Source organism: Cheilinus undulatus, linkage group 2 (genome assembly GCF_018320785.1).
Source record: "Cheilinus undulatus linkage group 2, ASM1832078v1, whole genome shotgun sequence".
NCBI classification, from domain to species: domain Eukaryota; kingdom Metazoa; phylum Chordata; class Actinopteri; order Labriformes; family Labridae; genus Cheilinus; species Cheilinus undulatus.
The window spans coordinates 52395127-52417479 of NC_054866.1; the positions used below are offsets into that span (position 1 = coordinate 52395127).

The 22353-nt window shown below is 38.8% G+C and overlaps 1 protein-coding gene across 7 annotated transcripts in view; it reads right to left on the reverse strand.

The window, feature by feature from the left end:
- LOC121520414 (NLR family CARD domain-containing protein 3-like) overlaps positions 1-22353 on the reverse strand; it is a 42040-nt gene that overhangs the window by 5504 nt on the left and 14183 nt on the right. Inside the window, exons 2-13 of one of the 7 annotated variants that reach the window (XM_041803851.1) lie at positions 20525-20581; positions 14900-15081; positions 14637-14747; positions 13678-13791; positions 12024-12137; positions 10369-10482; positions 5447-5525; positions 5076-5304; positions 3147-4944; positions 2863-3036; positions 496-666; positions 181-227 (exon numbers count right to left, since the gene is read on the reverse strand). In XM_041803851.1, coding sequence (XP_041659785.1) covers positions 181-227; positions 496-666; positions 2863-3036; positions 3147-4944; positions 5076-5304; positions 5447-5525; positions 10369-10482; positions 12024-12137; positions 13678-13791; positions 14637-14747; positions 14900-14976 — 3028 coding nt within the window. In that variant the 5' untranslated portion in view covers positions 14977-15081; positions 20525-20581. Of the gene's footprint in view, positions 1-180; positions 228-495; positions 667-2862; positions 3037-3146; positions 4945-5075; positions 5305-5446; positions 5526-10368; positions 10483-11496; positions 11528-12023; positions 12138-13677; positions 13792-14636; positions 14748-14899; positions 15082-18212; positions 19329-19509; positions 20502-20524; positions 20582-22353 lie in introns of those variants that run through there. The other 6 variants (XM_041803858.1, XM_041803867.1, XM_041803875.1 and 3 more) reach the window with 6 other exon arrangements.

The following is a 22353-nucleotide window of genomic DNA, read 5'->3' on the forward strand; positions in this document are numbered from 1 at the left end:
TCATACAAATCAAAGAAATGTCAACATGCCATGCATTGATTAAATTTACCCATACTTCCTAAAAAAAAACAAATTGATTAATTTGTTTATTTGCCTTCTGAGTCTAGTTGTGGTTGCACAAATGTAGGTGTCCAAATTCTACAATTTTCCCATCCACATGGACTAGATAAATAAACTCACATTTCCCCAGACCAGGCTTAAGGATGTGCAGGCCACCATGGTCAAACCTGAAGGAAAAAAAGAAAAAGATCAGAATCTACAAAATCAGAATCTCTTTAAATCACCCATTAGTTAAAGATATAGCCAAGTGACCTCACACTAGTGCAGACCAAAACATGGTGGCCTCCTGGTGAGTTTATAAGCTGAAATTTACTCAAAAAGAAGATATCTAATGATATCAATATACATAAGACCGATACAAATATCTGTCCAATAAAGTGAATTTGCTTGATCATGTTCATCAGTCAGAAACAGAGGGGGTCTGACTGTCTGTACCTCAGTGTCTCCAGTCTGCAGTATGGATCCTCCAGTCGAGAAGACAGAAGACTCTCTCCTCGTTCTCCTGGATGATTGTAGCTCAGGTCCAGCTCTCTCAGGTGGGAGGAGGAGCTCAGAGCTGAGGCCAGATACGCACAACCTTCTTCTGAGATCAGACAGCCTGACAGACTACAGAGAGCAGAAGTAACGCTTTAATTGATACACTTCAATCAGCTGCTTCACAGCCACAGTTCATTCATAGCTGTTAAACCAGAACAATCATACAGCTCACATCACATTCATTATAACCAGACACTAATCAATATTTACTCTGATGACGAATAAAGGTAAGATGATCAACACTCTGGTTTACATCGGCAGTGAGTGAAAAGCCTACTGTTTAGTCTGTCTTTTGATGAACAGTCAAATATTAATTTAGAGCTGCAGCTATATTTCAAATACAGTATCTATGAGACCAAAAATGAAAAAAGCACTGGAGATAAGGATGTAACACAAACACTTTGAAGACTGTGAACCTCCTTCACCATTTTAAACACATCGTATATGAAAAAGTAATTTCCATCCATCCATCCATCATCTTCCGCTTATCCGAGATTGGGTCGCGGGGGCAGCAACCTACGCAGGGAAGCCCAGACTTCCCTAATTTCCATCGTAATATTTTTGATTTACAACTACCAAGTGCAGTTCATAAGGCTAAGCCTTGTGGCCTTCCTCTTCCTCTTGGCACACCAAGTGTGTTTTTTTTGTCCGAATAATTCACCTGAAATTATTCATGGCATTTAGAGAGTCAATGTGAGCTTTTACACAGCAGCTTTATTTCCTGGTGTGAAATTTCAGCTGATATTTTTTTTCTAATCATGGTCGATATTTTCAAAGTTTCTCTCCTGACAAGCGCATGTCTGGCATATCAAAACACTGGTTGTTGCCAAGTTTTAAGGCAGACAGAGGAGCAAAAACATCCTTCTCTCTGACATCATATGACATTTGTCATCTTTAAATACAAATATTTGTCTATAGCCAGTTGTTATTGTCTTTAATCTGATATTATCTAGCCTGGCAAAAGAGAAAGACATGCACCAGGCAGCTCGACATGTCCATGTCGACGTAAATGGGCTATGCACACAGCTGGAGCTGTTTCCAAATTAAAAGAGCTAAAGTCCAATAAATCATTTAACATCACAGTCTCCTCTGACCTCAGACATACAGCTTATCACTGCTATTGATTAATTAGCTCACTGAAATCACTCCTGTGACCAGTCTGTATTAAAGAGATTATAAACTTCAACATGAAATAACCAATTCGCAATATGAGACCTCTCATTACCACCATCAGTTAAATTGTTTTTATGAACAAATAATGACCAAAGTACCAAGTGCCAGTTCACTCACAAAGAGCTGGGCACAAAAATCCCAGAAGTAGAGCAAAAGTGTGAGCCAACTGCAGTTGAAAGACTCATTCTACCACTACCAATACCACAACATTGAAAAATTATTATTTATTCTATTTACATATAGAATGAATGACAAGTTGGTTCTTCCTCCCAGCCAACTTGGATAAAAAGAGGAAGCAGAGCAGTGAACGGAACAGTGAAACAAAACAGCCCTGACTTCCTGGCTGTGTGCCATTATGCACTGACAGGAGGAGAGAGAAGCAGAGACCTCGTTTTATCTTCCGCTCCAATTTCAGAATTTTATCAGAGGACAGAAGAAAACATACCCCAGAGACCTGCAGCATGAATGTTTTTTAGAATCTGCATAATTTATTTGGAAAATCGTGTCACTCCAGATGTTCATAGAAATGCACGGCAAAATTCGCCTCAGAATTATTCGGATTTTTGTGCATTTAATTTGCCTTGTACTCTCTCTTTCAGCCTTGTGGAAAACAGTCTGTTATTCTGCCCATGTGCCTGCGTGGATAATTTTGTTTTGGTTTTAGATTTCATTTTTTTTCTGAATCTCATGCTGTAATTTCCAGTCATTGATACAAAGGTACAAACCTTTCAAAATAATGTTTTTACACTGGTCATGAACCTAACCATGGTTCAATTTGGTCGAGACCACCTTTGTCGGTCAAACCAAGGATTGGCTGTTTTGTGTGGACCATGGTCCAAGGGAGGTTTCAGAACTATCATTGTGGTCTTGATCAAACTGAAAAGTCTGAAACTGACCAAACAACATAGGTGTGAAAGCCCCCCTGAGAAAACAGAATGTACAAGACTGGAACCTGAGGCCTGAGCACAGAGCATCACAGCTTTACCTGTGCAAAATAAAATAACTCAGACTTAAATGATTGTAAGACCATAAAATCATATATGAAGAAAATGTATTCCCTATGAGAAACATTTTAACAAGCTGCACATTAACCTGAGAGTTTCCAATCTGCAGCCTGAACTCTTAAGTCCATCAGACAGAAGCTTGACTCCTGAATCCTGCAGGTTGTTGTTACTCAGGTCTAGGTCTCTCAGACTAGAGGACTGGGAGCTGAGGACTGAGGACAGAGCTTCACAGCTTCTCTCTGACAGGTTACAGCCGCTCAAACTAAAAAGAGAGGTTAAAGTATGGAATATAAATGATAGCCAGTACAAAAGTCTTCTTGTTCAGAATAAAGTTGAATCACATTATTCCTTGATCATTGTGTGTACACCTACAGAGCTTTGTTGGAGGCTTTGACCACTGGCAGCAGCCTCAGAAGAGCCTCCTCTGAAGCAGAGTATTTCTTCAGGTCAAACACGTCCAGATCTTCTTCTGATGACAGTAAGATGAAGACCAGAGCTGACCAATGAGCAGGAGACAGTTTATCTGTGGAGAGATGTCCTGATCGCAGGGACTGTTGGATCTCCTCGACTAGAGAACCATCATTCAGTTCATTCAGACAGTGGAACAGGTTGATGCTTTTCTCTGCAGACAGATCCTCATTGATCTTCTTCTTGATGTACTCAGTAGCCTTTTTTTTTGGGGGGGGAGCACTTGCTTTCTGTTTCAGGAAGTAGAGTAGGTGGTTGTGATTGGTGTCTATGGAGAGACCGAGGAGGAAACGAAGGAACAAGTCCAGGTGTCCATTTGGACTCTTTAAAGCCTGGTCCACACCACTCTGATAGAAGTGTTTAGTTTTATTTTCAAAATCTTTGGACACATGAGATGTTGTTTTTTCCTCTTCCATCAGATTAATTCCGGAGTTGAAGAATGTCTGATGGACATGAAGAGCAGCCAGAAACTCCTGAACACTTAGATGGATGAAGCAGAACACCTGGTCCTTGTACAGTCCTCTCTCCTCTCTGAAGACCTGTGTGAACACTCCTGAGTACACTGAGGCTGCTCTGATATCGATGCCACACTCTGTCAGGTCTGCTTCATAGAAGATCAGGTTTCCTTTCTGCAGCTGCTCAAAAGCCAGTTTTCCCAGAGACTTAATCATCTCCCTGCTCTCTGGACTCCACTGTGAATCAATTTCGGATCCTCCATCATACTTGATGCTCTTCAGTTTGGTCTGAACCACCAGGAAGTGGATGTACATCTCAGTCAGGGTCTTGGGCAGCTCTCCTCCCTCTCTGGTCTTCAGCAGATCCTCCAGAACTGTAGCAGTGATCCAGCAGAAGACCGGAATGCGACATATGATGTGGAGGCTTTGGGATGCCTTGATGTGGGAGATGATTTTGCTGGCCTGCTCCTCATCTCTGAGTTTCTTCCTTAAGTACTCCTCCTTCTGAGGGTCGGTGAACCCTCTGACCTCTGTCACCATGTCAACACACCCAGGAGGGATCTGACTGGCTGCTGCTGGTCGTGTGGTTATCCAGAGGCGAGCAGAGGGAAGCAGTGTACCCCTGATGAGGTTTGTCAGCAGCACATCCACTGAGGTGGACTGGTTAACATCAGTCAGGATCTCACTGTTGTGGAAGTTCAGAGGAAGCCGACACTCATCCAGACCGTCAAAGATGAAGACCACCTGGAACTCTTCAAACCTGCGGAGTCCTGCTTCTTTGGCTTCAGTGAAGAAGGAATGAACAAGCTCCACCAAGCTCAACTTTTTCTCTTTCAGCACATTCAGCTCTCTGAAAGAGAATGGAAATATGAACTGGATGTCCTGGTTGGCTTTGCCTTCAGCCCAGTCCAGAGTGAACTTCTGTGTTAAGACAGTTTTCCCAATGCCAGCCACGCTCTTCGTCATCACTGTTCTGATTGGTTCATCTCTTCCAGGGGGGCCTTTAAAGATGTCTTCCTGTCTGATGGTAGTTTCTGCTCTGTCTGCTTTCCAGAATGTCATTTCAACCCATTTGGAATCGTGTTCCTCATTGACCTCTCCAGTCCCTCCCTCTGTGATGTAGAGCTCTGTGTAGATCTGATTCAGAAGGGTTGGGTTTCCTGCTTTAGCGATCCCCTCAAACACACACTGGAACTTCTCCTTCAGGGTTGATTTGAGGTTTTTTTGGCACACTGGGGCTAAAGTTCCTGTGTTAACAAAGACCAATTGAAATTAATGAAGTCCTAATAGATATTCATATTATAAAACCCTTAATGTTCAGGAATTGCAATCCTTTTTTTTCTCTGTTCATCAAGAAAATATTCTAAAATGTTCTTACTGCTCTGAAGTTGGTCAGCCAACTTCTCCTGTTTCATTTTTCTCAGGAAGAGAAGAGATATCTTAAGAAATGCTTCTTTGCAGCCTGTCCTTTGCTGTTCATCTTCACCATCCAATATCCCATCATCCTCACACTGACTTCCTAACCATTCTGAGTACTCTGGACACAGAGTTCCTCTGACTCTTTTCAGCTCACTCCTCACAAAGGTGACTATGTTCTCCTCCAGCAGCTGAAACAGAGTAATTAATACATACTGTAAGAACTCAATGTGTGATTTATCTGCCAATCTGAAAGTAAGCTGGTCAAAACAGGCTACTGATTTATTATTAAACCCTTAGTTACACTAAGTCATTAGACCAGGTTGTACACACCAATAGAACAGAGTCCAGGTTTTCTTGATGCTGCGGGTTTGACAGATCACTGTGAATCTCTGAGGTCTCCTGCTGAACTCTGGAGAGAAAACATCAAGCATATGAACAATAAGTGATAAAGCTTACTGAAGAGGTTCTGATATGACATTAACAAAGTCTACATGCTCCAACATCACCCATTAGCAGCTAAAAAGCCACATTTAAGTTGAAAATAATAAGCAAACAAAATAAATAGGCTCCTTTAAAACAGTTGTTGTATGTTCTGTTTTCTGTAGGGTCTGGGTTAAGGTACTAAATTTCACAATGCAAAACACTGTATAAACATATCAAGGGCTGCAGTAATCTGTCCTTTTTTTATCAAGTACTCTATTAATTCTCCTATCAATTAATCTATGCTCTATGCTATTAGTTCATGCTCGGTATTTTTTTTTTAATTAATCTGTTTTACATTATTCAGGAGCAATGGTATTAGACAAATCAGAAAAGAAAATGGGGTCTTTAAAATCAACTACAACTTCTTTATTTAAAGTGGCTATTATTGCACATGATACAGATTTTATAACAAAAATATAATTTAAAAGTTTGCATTTCAGTCCTAATGACACAGCACTTTATTTGAAATTCAAAAGGAAAATAAATGAAATAAACTTAGCACACAAAGTAAGGGAATTTGTGTTTGCTAGATCATTTCTTTGTTGTAACAATGCTTCTTGGCAAGAAATCTTTTACCGTTTGAAAGCTTGTTTATTTCCCTTTTAAATGGTGCCACATTTGTAAGGAACATGCATTTGTGGGATGAGCAGCAGAGCTGAGTATGCGGGTTGCCCCCATGAAAAGTTGGCCAAATCTTCTCAGCCTTTTCACACAGTGGTCTGATAATATCTGAAAGCTACATTACAGATACACGATCCATTTTCCAACCGCGATTACTTTTAATTTTTTCAAACACATAAATTGTCTGTAAGTTGATCCACTATAAAAACGTGATTTTTAACACCATCTCCTGACCTGGAGAACACTTTTTAAGGTGGAAAACTTCCCCTATGACCTTGTGAGTCCTGACTGTATGATGATGAACTCTGACCTATTTGGTCTCTCTGCCTCTGGCAATAACATGTTTCTATTTAATTGGTATCTTTTTGGGGTGTGAATGTCTCCTTCTCAACACGACTCGATTCAAATCTTGATTCAGAGGCTACAACATGATTCACTGACAATTCATTAAAATACAGAACAATTTGGTCCGATTGGGTTTGGTCCAATTCAATCTGGTACAATCTGATTATGGAATAAAAATAACTTCTTGCTTAAACAAAAATTTTAAAAAGCGGAAAAATAAGATCATTTCATAATAGTATATGTGTTTTTGAGCTTATTTGTAAAAGAAACTAAATCCCAGGCTTCTGTGCTAACGTTATGAAATTATATTTGATAAAGTTTTCACAATACATATGCCCAGGTGTCTCATTTTGACAGATTAATATTAAAACAAGTTTATACTGGTACATACATCTTTGTCCTTCTGTACTTGTAATGTCCATGGCATTATTAATCCTGATAACAATAAAAACTAAATATCAAATTTGCCCAAGAAGCACAAATTAAAGCTAATTTTAAAATGAAAAGCATATTTGGATGGACAGAGATCTGTGTGTCTGCTACAGGAGACCAAGGGCTAAAATAACAATGAAAACAGTAAAAGAAACATTACATTAAATTTTTTCATCTCATAATTCCTCTTAATGTGAGTATTTAGTCTACAGGCCACCAAAAAATTGTTATCTCTCTCTCTGTATCTGACTGTTCGTGATTGTTTTTGTTCTTGAATTAACTCCCTGGAGATCTCTAGCTGGGTGAAGTCCTCTCTGTTTAATATCATATCAGTGGGCTCAGATGTTTTTTGTCACCAAATCAATCAATCCCAACAACACATTACGGTTGTAAACCCCATGAATAAATGGGCTGTGATAACTGAAGATCTCCCCGGGTTTTAAGTAAGTGCTTATGTTTGTGCATGCATTTGGTCTGTCTGTGCTGCGTTTAGTGTCAGCATCTTTACTGAACTTGAGCTCTGCAGTCTCAACTGGTGAGATTTATGAGCTGCCGTTGTCCTTAATGAAGCTAAGCGAAAGTTCAAGCAGGAAGACTATCTTTCCCTTTCATTCATAATGCCATTTTCACTCTCACCTGGTGATCAGCTGTTAATGGGCGTCTACTCATGCTAACAACTGTCCAATCAGACTCAGCAAAAAATTCCCGTGTGTCCAATCATCATGTTGCTGTCTCTTTTTAAACCCTGTTCTCCTCCCTCTGCAGTCACCCGTCTCAGCTGAACGCTGCATCCCTCCACCACCCCTGTCGCCACCTCACTCTTCAATGGCATAAGAGTCCTCTTTGACTTGAAGTCAGTTCAGCTCCTCAGAAGATTCCGATCCCTCTCCTAATCACTCACCACCACCGATTTGTCATAAAATACCATAAAAAATTTTACTTTTTAAATAAAAGAATGATCCCGCTTCAATTGTCCCTCCTGATTGAAATCCCTTTTCTCTAAAGCATACAGATGGGCAGACATTTCAAAAGTTAGCCCTCCTTCATATAAAGCCCACATGACTTGATTCCTGAGGTGCAGAACTGTAACTGAAAAATGTTTTGTCTTTCGGCAGTGACCGGTAAAACACGTCCAGCTATCTAGCGAGCACCTACGGCTAATGTAACTCTCATTTAAAGGTAAAAGGTCACCGATCCAGGGCTCTATGGACTGATGCACTTGGACCTTTGACGTTAAGATCAGTTAACTTATCCATATCAGTTTATCTTTACACCACTAGTATCTATCTATTATCAATATACACTGCCTGGACAAAAAAAAAAAAAAGTCGCCACCTGGATTTAACTAAGCAAATAGGTACGAGCTTCCTATTGGATCATTACTGCATGGGCAATTATCTTTCAGCTGGCAACAAGTTATTTAACCCCAGCTGATGCAATGAGTAACTTCTCATTTCTTAAACAATGGATTTTTTCTTCCCTAATGGCACGGGCATATTCCAAGATGACAATGCCAGGATTCATTGGGTTCAAATTGTGAAAGAGTGGTTCAGGGAGCATGAGACATCATTTTCACACATGGATTGGCCACCACAGAGTCCAGACCTTAACCCCATTGAGAATCTTTGGGATGTGCTGGAGAAGGCTTTGCGCAGTGGTCAGACTCTCCCATCATCAATATAAGATCTTGGTGAAAAATTAATACAACACTGGATGGAAATAAATCTTGAGACATTGCAGAAGCTTATCGAAACAATGCCACAGCGAATGCGTGCTGTAATCAAAGCTAAAGGCGGTCCAGTGAAATATTAGGGTATGTGACCTTTTTTGGTGGTGACTGTTTTTTTGGCCAGGCAATGCATTTTTAAATTTTTTTAATGCTCCAGGATGCCGACGCCTTTCTAAAACAAGCTATCATCAAGACTTGACGGCGTTGAATTTCAAATATATAAACAATTTACCGTATCACCCAACATGCACGCGCAGAAGGGAGAGAGAGATGGACTGACAGAAAGCACCAAAACGGGACTAAAACTGTATGCTCTCTATAACTCTGGGGTCAACTGGTGAAGTTTATAAACTCCTCTGCGGGCTGCAGACAAAAACTGACCGCTGTCTTAGATCAACGAGTCCCACAAGCAGCAAGTGAACTTCAAGTTGTACATGGTATGGAGATTTGGTTGTATGGCCCTTGCAGTCTTTGTACTCTCCGCTGAAAACCTTTAATTACAACACTGCACTGTAACCACTATTATGCCATAAAACAATCGGTGCTTAAAATACGCAGCAAGGTCTTCTCTCTCTCACCCTCCATGATTTTCATGCCTCTGCTATTTTTACTGCACATCACATTTTTAGCAACATCGAAAGCAGGTGCACTGGGCCACACCAATAACAGTCCGTGTGAAACACAGTGCATAATGCAACACACAGCATGATGTCCACGCTTAATCCATGGGCATATATGGGGATTGACTGATTTAAATGAAGCCTCGAGACAGAGAATTTTCCTCAAGGAATTTTTGTAATCCAGTGACTCAAATTACTCCTGGAATTGTTTCAGCTCTAATCATATCAAACTAGTGATGAGAGAAAAGGACTGGGCTGGTATTTTTAAAATATTACTGACCCTGAAAGTAAAAACAGGTAAATATGTGTATGAAGAAAATCATGTAATAACAAGGAAATATGCACACATCTTCTCTTCTCTGGAGAAGAAAGAGAGAAGCAGCAGGAAACTATAGATCCTAAGAGAAGTGAGTAGAGACTAAAAATGTGAGTGTGACTTTCATGAGCTGCAACAAGACGGTCATGAATATGTTCCTGGTCATTCTTGGTGTACCCAAGATGCCCCAGCACTGCTGACTTCACTTGTTTCTTTGGTGAACAGAAAACTTTGCAGTTTGGTATCTCTGCCACAGTAAAGCTAATGTAGAATAGTTTGATAAGCACAGCACATTAAGTTGGTGCATCACAGACGTAATATTTACGGAGCTGTAAAAAATGGTAATGCATCAAAACCAGTTAGCCTTTGCTTTCCCCATGATGAATAAAATGGTTATAACTTAAGAGAATGTTGGATAGATTAGTAGTTCCATTGAGTCTGCAGAAAATTTAGTAACCACATTTTTAAGAGGCACAAACATACTATCATAAAGGTGACCAGATAGAAAAACAGAACTAAACCTCGGGCTGGTCACACACTACAGGATTTTAAGCCCGATTGGAGGCAAGATTTTCCTCCCCTGACGATCGTGGGGGCTTATTCTGAGTGGAGCCTCATCGCAAACAATTATGTGTCTGAATAATCTGTGGTGTCAACAAAAATGATTGTTTTAAACATGTTTGATAATGAAATATGAAATTCTTACCTTCCATCAGCTGCAGATTCTCCAACCTTAAAGTCAATAGGGAGGAACATAGAGCGGTCACTCTTCATGGACACACAGCTGGGTCCAGGAGAGTCTGGTGTCTGCTTCTTCATCCTGATACAAATAAAGAGCTGATTACGGACAACATTCAGAACACAGATTAATTCCAATCTGACCGTCACTAGTTAATCTTAGCAGATATAAAAATCTGTAATCATTACACAGAGCTGAAGTCCTACACATTTCTCTATGCCTCAATAAAAACAGTTACCGGTTGAAACTAAAGAAGTGATGTCTATCCTTAAATCCTTTATACCAGGGCTATTCAATTACAAATTCAACTAGGCCAAATTTTAAAATCAACAAATGTAGCTGGGCCAGACGTGTTCGGTGCCCAGTAAGCAGCTGGTAATGTCAAATTTCTATTGATGAAATATAGTAAATAGAAATATTTCAATTCAATGAAAAATCTGCACGTTTTATTCATAGTCTCCCTTTTAAATTTGGCAACATGACAAAAACACATCAATTAGTTCATAAAAAACACAACAACAGAGCTGTAATTGAACATAACTGAGGTAGTATAAATGTTTTTCACTTGAATAGAAATAAAATAAATAGAATGAAAAAATACATTTAATTCTGTAAATAATAATTTTGGTCATATCTTACTCAGGCGTATCTTACTGTGCATAAAAACTAAATTTGCACAGTTATAGCCAAAGCTGAAAAGGACGTGTTTTAGGCTACTTCTGTCAGCATTGCTAGCCACACAATGCTGACAAAAGTGCATTGTAGGTAGTCGATTGCTAGGCTACACAAAGTGTTGCATTCACCGTCCGATATACTGTGGGAATTTATGAAAACTTGGTTGCCCTCTGCATCTCTGACCTGACCACAGGCCAGGCCACTTGGGGTTTGGTTCTAGGCAGCATTTGGCCCCCGGGCCACCAATTGAATAGACAGGCTTCAGACTGATTAAATTAAAACTGAACAATGTAAGGATCCTTGTCTCCTTTCCTCTGCTTTTCTCTAAAGGAGAGTGCCAGGATGCCACTGCGGGAATCAGAACTGCCCCTGACCAAATTAGGGCCCTAAAGCAGAATTTTTGGTAAGTCCTTTACATACCTCTCCCACCACCACCATTCACCAGACATACTCATTCTATAGTAGTCCTACAAAATCACAGCAAAATTAAATGACATTTTAAACATAAACGCAAAGTCTAGAAAACTTTAAACATTTGTTACTTGAAATAAGTACATAAAAAATACATAAACAAGTCCTTAACTGAGTTTAAATAAAAAACTACTGCTACAGATCCTTGTTTTCCCTTATAAGTATCTTTAGTTTGAAATGTCTGCATCACAAAAATGATCACTGACTTTTCACTTACAGCAACTCAGCCCAGATATAGCATTGTTCCAACCCTCACGACCCTGGTGACCGGATAGAAAAACAGAACTAAACCTCGGGCTGGTCACACACTACAGGATTTTAAGCCCGATTGGAGGCAAGATTTTCCTCCCCTGACGATCGTGGGGGCTTATTCTGAGTGGAGCCTCATCGCAAACAATTATGTGTCTGAATAATCTGTGGTGTCAACAAAAATGATTGTTTTAAACATGTTTGATAATGAAATATGAAATTCTTACCTTCCATCAGCTGCAGATTCTCCAACCTTAAAGTCAATAGGGAGGAACATAGAGCGGTCACTCTTCATGGACACACAGCTGGGTCCAGGAGAGTCTGGTGTCTGCTTCTTCATCCTGATTCAAATAAAGAGCTGATTACGGACAACATTCAGAACACAGATTAATTCCAATCTGACCGTCACTAGTTAATCTTAGCAGATATAAAAATCTGTAATCATTACACAGAGCTGAAGTCCTACACATTTCTCTATGCCTCAATAAAAACAGTTACCGGTTGAAACTAAAGAAGTGATGTCTATCCTTAAATCCTTTATACCAGGGCTATTCAATTACAAATTCAACTAGGCCAAATTTTAAAATCAACAAATGTAGCTGGGCCAGACGTGTTCGGTGCCCAGTAAGCAGCTGGTAATGTCAAATTTCTATTGATGAAATATAGTAAATAGAAATATTTCAATTCAATGAAAAATCTGCACGTTTTATTCATAGTCTCCCTTTTAAATTTGGCAACATGACAAAAACACATCAATTAGTTCATAAAAAACACAACAACAGAGCTGTAATTGAACATAACTGAGGTAGTATAAATGTTTTTCACTTGAATAGAAATAAAATAAATAGAATGAAAAAATACATTTAATTCTGTAAATAATAATTTTGGTCATATCTTACTCAGGCGTATCTTACTGTGCATAAAAACTAAATTTGCACAGTTATAGCCAAAGCTGAAAAGGACATGTTTTAGGCTACTTCTGTCAGCATTGCTAGCCACACAATGCTGACAAAAGTGCATTGTAGGTAGTCGATTGCTAGGCTACACAAAGTGTTGCATTCACCGTCCGATATACTGTGGGAATTTATGAAAACTTGGTTGCCCTCTGCATCTCTGACCTGACCACAGGCCAGGCCACTTGGGGTTTGGTTCTAGGCAGCATTTGGCCCCCGGGCCACCAATTGAATAGACAGGCTTCAGACTGATTAAATTAAAACTGAACAATGTAAGGATCCTTGTCTCCTTTCCCTCTGCTTTTCTCTAAAGGAGAGTGCCAGGATGCCACTGCGGGAATCAGAACTGCCCCTGACCAAATTAGGGCCCTAAAGCAGAATTTTTGGTAAGTCCTTTACATACCTCTCCCACCACCACCATTCACCAGACATACTCATTCTATAGTAGTCCTACAAAATCACAGCAAAATTAAATGACATTTTAAACATAAACGCAAAGTCTAGAAAACTTTAAACATTTGTTACTTGAAATAAGTACATAAAAAATACATAAACAAGTCCTTAACTGAGTTTAAATAAAAAACTACTGCTACAGATCCTTGTTTTCCCTTATAAGTATCTTTAGTTTGAAATGTCTGCATCACAAAAATGATCACTGACTTTTCACTTACAGCAACTCAGCCCAGATATAGCATTGTTCCAACCCTCACGACCCTGGTGACCGGATAGAAAAACAGAACTAAACCTCGGGCTGGTCACACACTACAGGATTTTAAGCCCGATTGGAGGCAAGATTTTCCTCCTGACGATCGTGGGGGCTTATTCTGAGTGGAGCCTCATCGCAAACAATTATGTGTCTGAATAATCTGTGGTGTCAACAAAAATGATTGTTTTAAACATGTTTGATAATGAAATATGAAATTCTTACCTTCCATCAGCTGCAGATTCTCCAACCTTAAAGTCAATAGGGAGGAACATAGAGCGGTCACTCTTCATGGACACACAGCTGGGTCCAGGAGAGTCTGGTGTCTGCTTCTTCATCCTGATTCAAATAAAGAGCTGATTACGGACAACATTCAGAACACAGATTAATTCCAATCTGACCGTCACTAGTTAATCTTAGCAGATATAAAAATCTGTAATCATTACACAGAGCTGAAGTCCTACACATTTCTCTATGCCTCAATAAAAACAGTTACCGGTTGAAACTAAAGAAGTGATGTCTATCCTTAAATCCTTTAGACCAGGGCTATTCAATTACAAATTCAACTAGGCCAAATTTTAAAATCAACAAATGTAGCCGGGCCAGATGTGTTAGGTGCCCAGTAAGCAGACCCTGAACAGGACAAACTGAAAGTAATGGATTGATGGCTGGAGGTTTATTGCTAGTTGCAATAGAAAAGTTTGAATTTGTAAATGTCCTGTTCAAGTATTGAATTAAATATTAACAAAATATTCAACAAATGACTTTTCCATAATAGTCCTTCATAAATTTCTGCTTTATTTTTGTTCATATTTCCTCCTCCTGTTTACCCTCACTGTGTGTCTGTTTCAGTGACTTATTTTATCAGCTGTATTTGACGACATTAAATCACCTTAGAACACAAACTAGACTCTTAATTCATTTCCGCCTGCTTACTGATTTAGAAACAGCTTATCTGCTTGAGGAAGATTGATATTTATAATGTGACATATCAAAAAGATATAAGAACACTAACAATCCAATGATCACTGATCAAGGATGGCACCAAGTTCTCAAAAAATAAATAAAGTGATTCTTAATTTAAGAAGGTGTGGTGCCCAGGTAAAGTTGGAGAAATGCTGGATGTTTGTTTCCTGGGAATAAAAGGCCCATAAAAGATTACAAGGTCACATGTAAATAAATACCATTCATCTGCAGATTGTCCATCTTTAAAGTCAACAGGGAGGAACATAGAGCGGTCACTCTTTATGGACTCACAGCTTGGTCCAGGAGAGTGTGGCCTCTGCTTCTTCATCCTGACACAAACAAAAAACAGTAGTTACTTTGAGATTGTGATCAGTGGGAGAGAAGCAGTGAGTAAGTGAGAGATGATGGAGGATGATGATGATGTGAGTGCTGGGCTGTGACATGAAGAAGAGTCACTGATATTCAGAGATCTTCATCTCACCTCAGAGCTTCATCTTCTCCACACAGAGAGGTTGTGGAGGGAGGGACTCCCTCCTCTGGGTCTTTACACTGATCCATAGCAGAGCGCCCCCTGCTGGGAGAGCTGCACTCTGTCACTACAACAACACTGATGGAGTTCAGCTGCTGAAGTCACATCCAGTCACAGAGACTTTGCAGCTTCAGCTGTGGAGGAAACAGAGAGAGAAGATGCTGCTGATTCACCTTCATCGCCATTTACTATACTGGTAGGCTTTACATTCTGCCCATACGAAAGCATGATTAGAAGTTCTGCAAAGTGGAAAACACTTGAAACCTCATAAGAGGGGTTTTACCTGTTGTCTCTCTATTTATATTTTATTTTCAAAGACTGGATTTTGTGCCTTTGCCCTTAATGGATGGGACATCTTAATGGAGAAGAAATACTGAGAGAGAGAGCTTGGGAATATGTGCAAACACAACTGGGACTGATAATCGTCCAACAAATAAGTGATTGAATTTGGTTAAATGTCAAAACATATCATTGCATGTTGTTGTATGCCACTCTCAATTGTACACTCAGCTAGTGTAGCTAGTGCAGCTAGTCATCAGACTCTTAGGTACTTTCCACTCAAGGCCACCACTACTAGATAAGAGGCAGGCAGTGTTTGCCCACCCCATGTCATGTTTTACAAGGGTTAATCATTATCTGTGTGTGCCTCCTGTACCTTGCTTTCCTTATTGGCCTTAAGAATGTTTAATCATCATGCCAAATGTTTTTAATTCCCATTAGTAGCTTCTATTTTTATCTCCTTCTTGTTCTAATTTGGTTTAATTTTAACATTTCTACATAAACTCTTCTCAGTCTGTGCCCTGCTTGAACCTTATGTTGCGAAGAACCCTCTGGTCAACTTCCCTTGTGTCCTCCCCCCAGTTCTCTGTGATCCAGTAGAACCAGAATGATTTTTTCTCAGCCAACCAGCAAGTAGCATCACACTATCAGATCAGTCAGCAATGGCCCAGAGCCTCAAAAACTTCCTGTTCCCTCAAGACCTTGAAAAATGCATTTTTAATTCTTTTGGTTCCAAACGAATGGCCCTAAAATCACAACTAACCATGATATGTTAAGTAACCTTACACATTCTACAGGCGAGATGTAGAGCTACATGTCATGTGAATAGAACTTCTAGCTATTACTGAAATTTGACTGAAAAATTGAGGAACTATATTTGGAAATTCACCGAATATTAAAACATAGGGCCAACTCATCAAGCAACCAAACTAAGGGAATTTCTTAACAAATAACTCGTATAATGTAGGATAGTACTCCATAATGTAGTTAGATGTTGCAACAGGTTGGTAAATAATGAAGGAGACATCCAGTGGTAAATTTTACTGTTTTGGAGAAATTTTCAAGATATAAATAAAATGTTTGTGAATTTTGGCCGGTTTTATATCCTTTTAACAATTTATTATACTAACGTGGTTTATATCAGTTTTTATTCTTCCTGTAAGCCTAATTTCTGCTTAAATTAATTCAGATACTCAATATTCATGAGGGTTTTTTTACATTTTCTGGTGGGATTACAAAGAACAATAAGTAGTATAAATAGTGTTATATCTGTGGTGTACAGTTTTATAAAGCTTAAATGGCATAAATAAGTTATTACTTTTTGGGAGCCTCATCACTGCTAAAATGTACCTATTAAATTTTTGCTTTGTTTTGTTTTTTAGGTTTCATGTAAGAGTTTTGAGATAAAAGAGGTCAAAATCAAAAGACCACCTCACCGGGTCTTAGATGTGAAAGTAGACACTCTTAGACTTCATAATTTTCTCTGATTAACATTTAAATATGCATACACTTAAAGGATATTTTTTATTACCATAAACAGTTAAGGAACCATATATGGTCACTTCGTTGACACAGAATTTTGCCAAAATAATGACCACGACCTCCCTGCATAAACTTTTTTAAACATGCAACAACTGTAAAGAAGAATTGGGATGTTCACCAGTAATATTCGATGGTTTAATTTTGGATTTAAAGTGGGGGTATTATGCCTTTTTTCAAGGCTTTACACCATCTTTCTGATACCCACGTAGTAGCTTTACATGGTTTACAGTTCAAAAAACTCATGTTTCTCACACCAGCGTCCTGAAAAAAACCCTTATTTTAACCTCCGTCTGAAACATTTTGTTTTCGCTGCTGTCTCTTTAACACCCCCCCGCTCCATGGACCTGCTTTCCTTCAACTGGCCGATTTTCCGGAGGCTGGCTGGTGGCAGGTCTCAATGTTTTGTGCCCGCCCCCTCTAATGTGGCTAATGTTGTTATGCTAGTAGTTGAAAACTTTGAATGAACCGGTCCGACTGAGTAAAATATGGCAAATTTTGATATACATCCATACGTGTTAGACCCGGAGTCTGATCCTGATAGTTTGGAGAGAGAGGGAAGAAAACCAGCAGCAGTGAAGGATAGAGCAGGATCTATCTGTTTGGTAAGTGTTTAATTACTGTGTTTCAATGGCTAAATGGCTAAGAGGCCTTGTGGGGGTGGTCTGTTGCGCTTTGCCGGCAGCACAGACAAACCACGAACCAATCAGAAGATAATATTGCGATGACCTCAACAGTTTGCTCCCTGTTTGATCCATTGAGATCTTGTCTCGGGAGAGTCTCGGAGAGCTTTTCAATGAACCGTTGTCATTAGTTTAAACGCTAATTCCAAGATTTCTGCCACATACGTTTATCTTGAGGTTTGAAAATTTGCATACGTGGAGTATGGACACCCAACATTGTGACTTTATATTTAAGTTTTGAAATCGGAAAATTATAATACCTCCTTTTTAAATATTTCCATGAGTGTCCTATAAAGGGTTAAACATTTTAATGTACTCCCTAGTACCTCAAGGTTACCCCAAAATACCAGTGTGATACCATTTTTGCAGGAATCACAATACTGTAAAAAACAATCACAATTAGATTATTTTTGCAAATTGTTCAGCACTATTCCCTCGGATATAAAGTCTTAATAACCATTTCTGTGTTTCTCACTGGTGAATCCATCTTGCAAAGCTCCTGTCTGAACTGTTTGGGCCCTGTTAGAAAGTGACAGGACCAATCAGCAATGAGGGGCAGCGTGGCGGAGTCGTGATGTAAGCAAGCAGCAACAAGAGATAGAAGAGATTAGCGTGGATGCTGCTAAAGCGCCAGTTTTATCAGAAGTTGACAACATTTCTTTGTTAAAAGAAGAACAAAGAACAGCAGTGAGCTGTTTTCTTTTCAAAATTAACAAAAGTCGTTGTTGCTTTGATGTGACAGACAGAACATTTATCCAATTTACCTCCCAGTTTTTTTCAAAGGCTCTGCCCTTTCCTAAACACCATCTATGGAAGGTTTTCCAGATTGATGTGTGAAACAAATCCATCTGGCGTGTCAGGTTAAGGTTTCATTATATCATCACAAAGTTTAAAGAAAGGACTTTGGCCTCATAAAACTAAAAATTCAGACACACCTAGCAAGTTTATGATTTATCCAAAACAATCAACAGACAGATCAATAAAAAGTTATGGCCGTGTCATATGATAAGGATGAGTTTTGTTTTGAACATGTCACATGAACACATGAAGAAAATCCCATCAAGTAAGTTTAATCCAGCACTCACTGTTTATCCATCCATCCATTTTCTATACCGCTTATCCCTTAGGTGAGCGAGGGGCTGGAGCCTAACCCAGCTGGCATTGGGCGAGAGGTAGAGTCCACCCTGGACTGGTCGTCAGTCAATCGCAGGGCAGACATATAGAGACAGACTACCATATGCGCTCACATTCACACCTACATTCATACCTACTCTACCAATTTAGAGTGATCAATTGACCTAATGAGCATGTCTTTGGTGATGGGAAGAGGCCAGAGTACCTAGAGAGAACCCATGCATGCACGGGAGAACATGCAAACTCCGCACAGAGAGGCCCTGACTGGGAAGCAAACCAGGAACCCTCTTGCTGCGAGGCAACAGTGCTAACCCTTGCGCCACCGTGCAGCCCACTCACTGTTTTGTTTGACTTAAAATTTTTAAATAAGTAGAATTAATGAGCTCAATAACAAACCTCTGAATTGTCCTGAGCAAACAGTCTAAAGGCCTTCGCACACTGGGTCGATTATTTTGTCAAAATTTTTGGCACGTTAAAAAATAAAACTGCGCTCATGTTGTTATAATCATGTTTGTACACTGAAGCCGATATTTTTTTAAGGACAGGCTCAATTATAGGCAAAATTTCGCATCAGTCCAAGTCATTTAAATGGGTGACTGATGATTCAAAACAGTGCCCACTGCGTCCTTCTTGCTTGCTCAATCCAGATGGACCCCTCCCCTCTCTCGCTCTCTCTCTCTCGCACCAAACCTCACTTTAAACACCAAAGTTTGCTCATTTATTATGCGGATATCAACCATGGAAATATAACAGATAGATGGGTGGTTGATGATTCAAATCAGTGCCTGTTGCTTATTTCTCTCTTGCTCGCTCACTCCCACCCAACCCCTCCCTCTCTGTCCCTCTCCCCATAGTTTGCTGGTGTTTTATGTGGATATCAGATATGGAAATATAACAGATAAAGGCAGAAGTTTGTAACCTACTCACAGGTCATAACAGAGGCTGAATTAAAAAGTTGCTCTCCATCTCTTCAACTTGGCTCAGCACTATGACGCATGAGCGTGTGCTGTATGAATCTCTCTGTCTCGATGGATCCAGCAGGATTTTAAAGGAGTGACAGACACAGATATCTATAATAAAGGCTAGATGTCTCGTCCACGCTGCTGGCCAATGGAGTCGCACATCTGCACTGATTACAAGTCATAATAAGACCACAAACAAAGAAAATTTAAATAAAATGTAATATTTGTGATACTTGAACTGTGTTATATTAACAGTGTATATAATACATATAGTCTATTTAGGCTACATTTGGTGTTTATTATTGCTTGTTAACAATAATATTCCAATTTTTAAAATTCCAAAAAAGAGGAATGATTTATATATAAATATCTTGTAAAATTGTCATTTTTAAAAAGTTTATTGCATTCACAATTGACGTTCAGTCATCAGCAATGGGTTTCAATAGGTGTCTCAACCGTACCAGGGTACTGTCTCAACTGTATGGGGTACAGTTGAGACGGTACCATGGTAAAAATGCACCTTATGTTTATGACCTGATTATGGAAAAAATAAAGAACTTCTAAATGATATTAATCAATAACTTAGTATACAAACAAATTAAACTGCATACAAAAAATCACTTATTTTCAGTGTATAGTTTTTGTGCAATATCTGTTCAAAAATGGAGAAGCAAAAAGTGTCTCAACTGTACTCAGTCTACCCTAATATTTTATAAATGTGACATTTATTTGCAATAAAAAATAGGTACAAGATTTCCCTTTACAAATGTTACAGATGTTTTTAACAAACTTTTTAACAAGTTAAATCTGGTGGTCTCAGCCTTACACAACTATGCTGCATGATTAAGTCGTTTTTTGAAGAGAAAAGCTGCAATTTTAACATGTTCAAACATCCAGAATTGTAGCCATGTTAATAATGTTTGTAAGAAACCAAACCGTTTGTATATCCGTCAAGATTTCAGCTTGATAAGAGTACTTACGTTTGTGCAGATCACTCAACTTCCCTCAGGTACCACAGATTCCACCAGAGAGCTTGCCTGTGTTAAGATAATAATAATAATAATAATACATTTTATTTGAGAGCGCCTTTCCTAGCACTCAAGGACACTTTACAAGAATAAAAACACAATAAAATAACACAATAGTAAATAAAACCAACAAACAAAGGGGCACAAATTTAAAGTGAATCAGGGGAATTTACAGAGAGTATGCAATTTGAAAAAGATGAGTTTTGAGACGGGATTTAAAAAGGGGTAAAGAGCCCATGTTTCTGATGTCAGGTGGGAGTGAATTCCAGAGTTGGGGAGCAGAGCTCTGCTCCCCATGGTGCTGAGACGGGCGGAGAGCACAGAGAGGTGGAGGGAGGAGGAAGACCTGAGGGAGCAAGAGGTGGCCGCCGGTGATGACGTTAGAGACTCCGCTGTAAGACATCTAGCCTTTATTATAGATATCTATGGTGATGGGGACGCAGGCTCACAGTACGAAACTTTTGTTTGTTTGTTTGTTTTTTTTATATATTTTATTGAACAATCGGGGTATTATACAAAATGTAGAACACTGTATAATGTGAGTACAGTAAACAAGAAAAACATACTCATATGTGACTTTCCAACATCGGAATTAAAGAATTATCACACCTCCTAGGTACTATTTTCTAAATTGTAGTGCAAAACTGTAGCTTGAAACTTTGGGATAAGGAGCAAGGAGAGAATAAAAAATAAAATTTGATAAATAAATAAAACACCAACAACAAAACAAAAAGAAAACAAAATTACAAGGGGTCAGGATAAATCAAAATTTTCTATAGCAGTGTATAGTTTATTTGCTTGGGGGTTATCAACTTGCTTTAGGCACTGTTTAAACAAAAATAAGTCATTTTTTTAAACCAGGCCACGAAGGGGGGGATTTGGCATAGTGACATTTGGGTATAAAATATTTTGTAAAGATTATCAGATTATTGACTATGAATTCAGATTTCTTTTCCTTCAAGATTACACCAACTTGAATATTTCAATATGACCAGAAGTCCATGTTTATGGAATCAGATGAAATTAAGTTATAGAGAGATTTCCATAAATTTTGAATAGGTTCACATTCAAAGAACAGGTGTTCTGTTGTTTCTACATTCATTTGGCAAATACAGCAATTTTCTACAGCTAATTTAAATCTTTTATTAATGAATTCATTAGAGGGATAAATGTTATTTATGGTTTTGAAGTGTACTTCTTTGCACTTGGGAGGGATTAAGAATTTGAAGTGTTTTGTTCGAATAGATGCTCTTCTAGATTCATCATACTCTGTAAGGGTGAATGTACTTCTGACTAAGTTTGGATAAAAAGTGTTAACTAAGTACTGTCTGAAAAATGTATTATTACATTTTTCACTAACAAGGTCCCCTGGAATATGTATGATTGGCATATTGTTTCTGATCGATTGAAGCAGGGCTTCTGGAATATTCTGTGTAACTTTTCTATAGAGTTCAGCAGAGCAATTAATGTTATATTTAACCATGAATTTATCCAATTCCATTCCATTCCATTACTATCCATTAAATGTGTCACAGACCAAATTTTTTTAACCATCCAGTTTTCCATAAACATAGACTTCCTTCTATTCAGTATTACTCTATTATTCCACAATGGAACATTATGGGGGCTGAAATTATGTTTAAACATCATTTTCCACTGTAATAGAACCTGTTGGTGAAATTTTGATATTTTAATTGGCAATTTTGATAATTCAAAGTCACACACTAATAAAAATTAAATGCCTCCGACTTTGTCAAAAGTAAGGGTGGGTAAGGAGAACC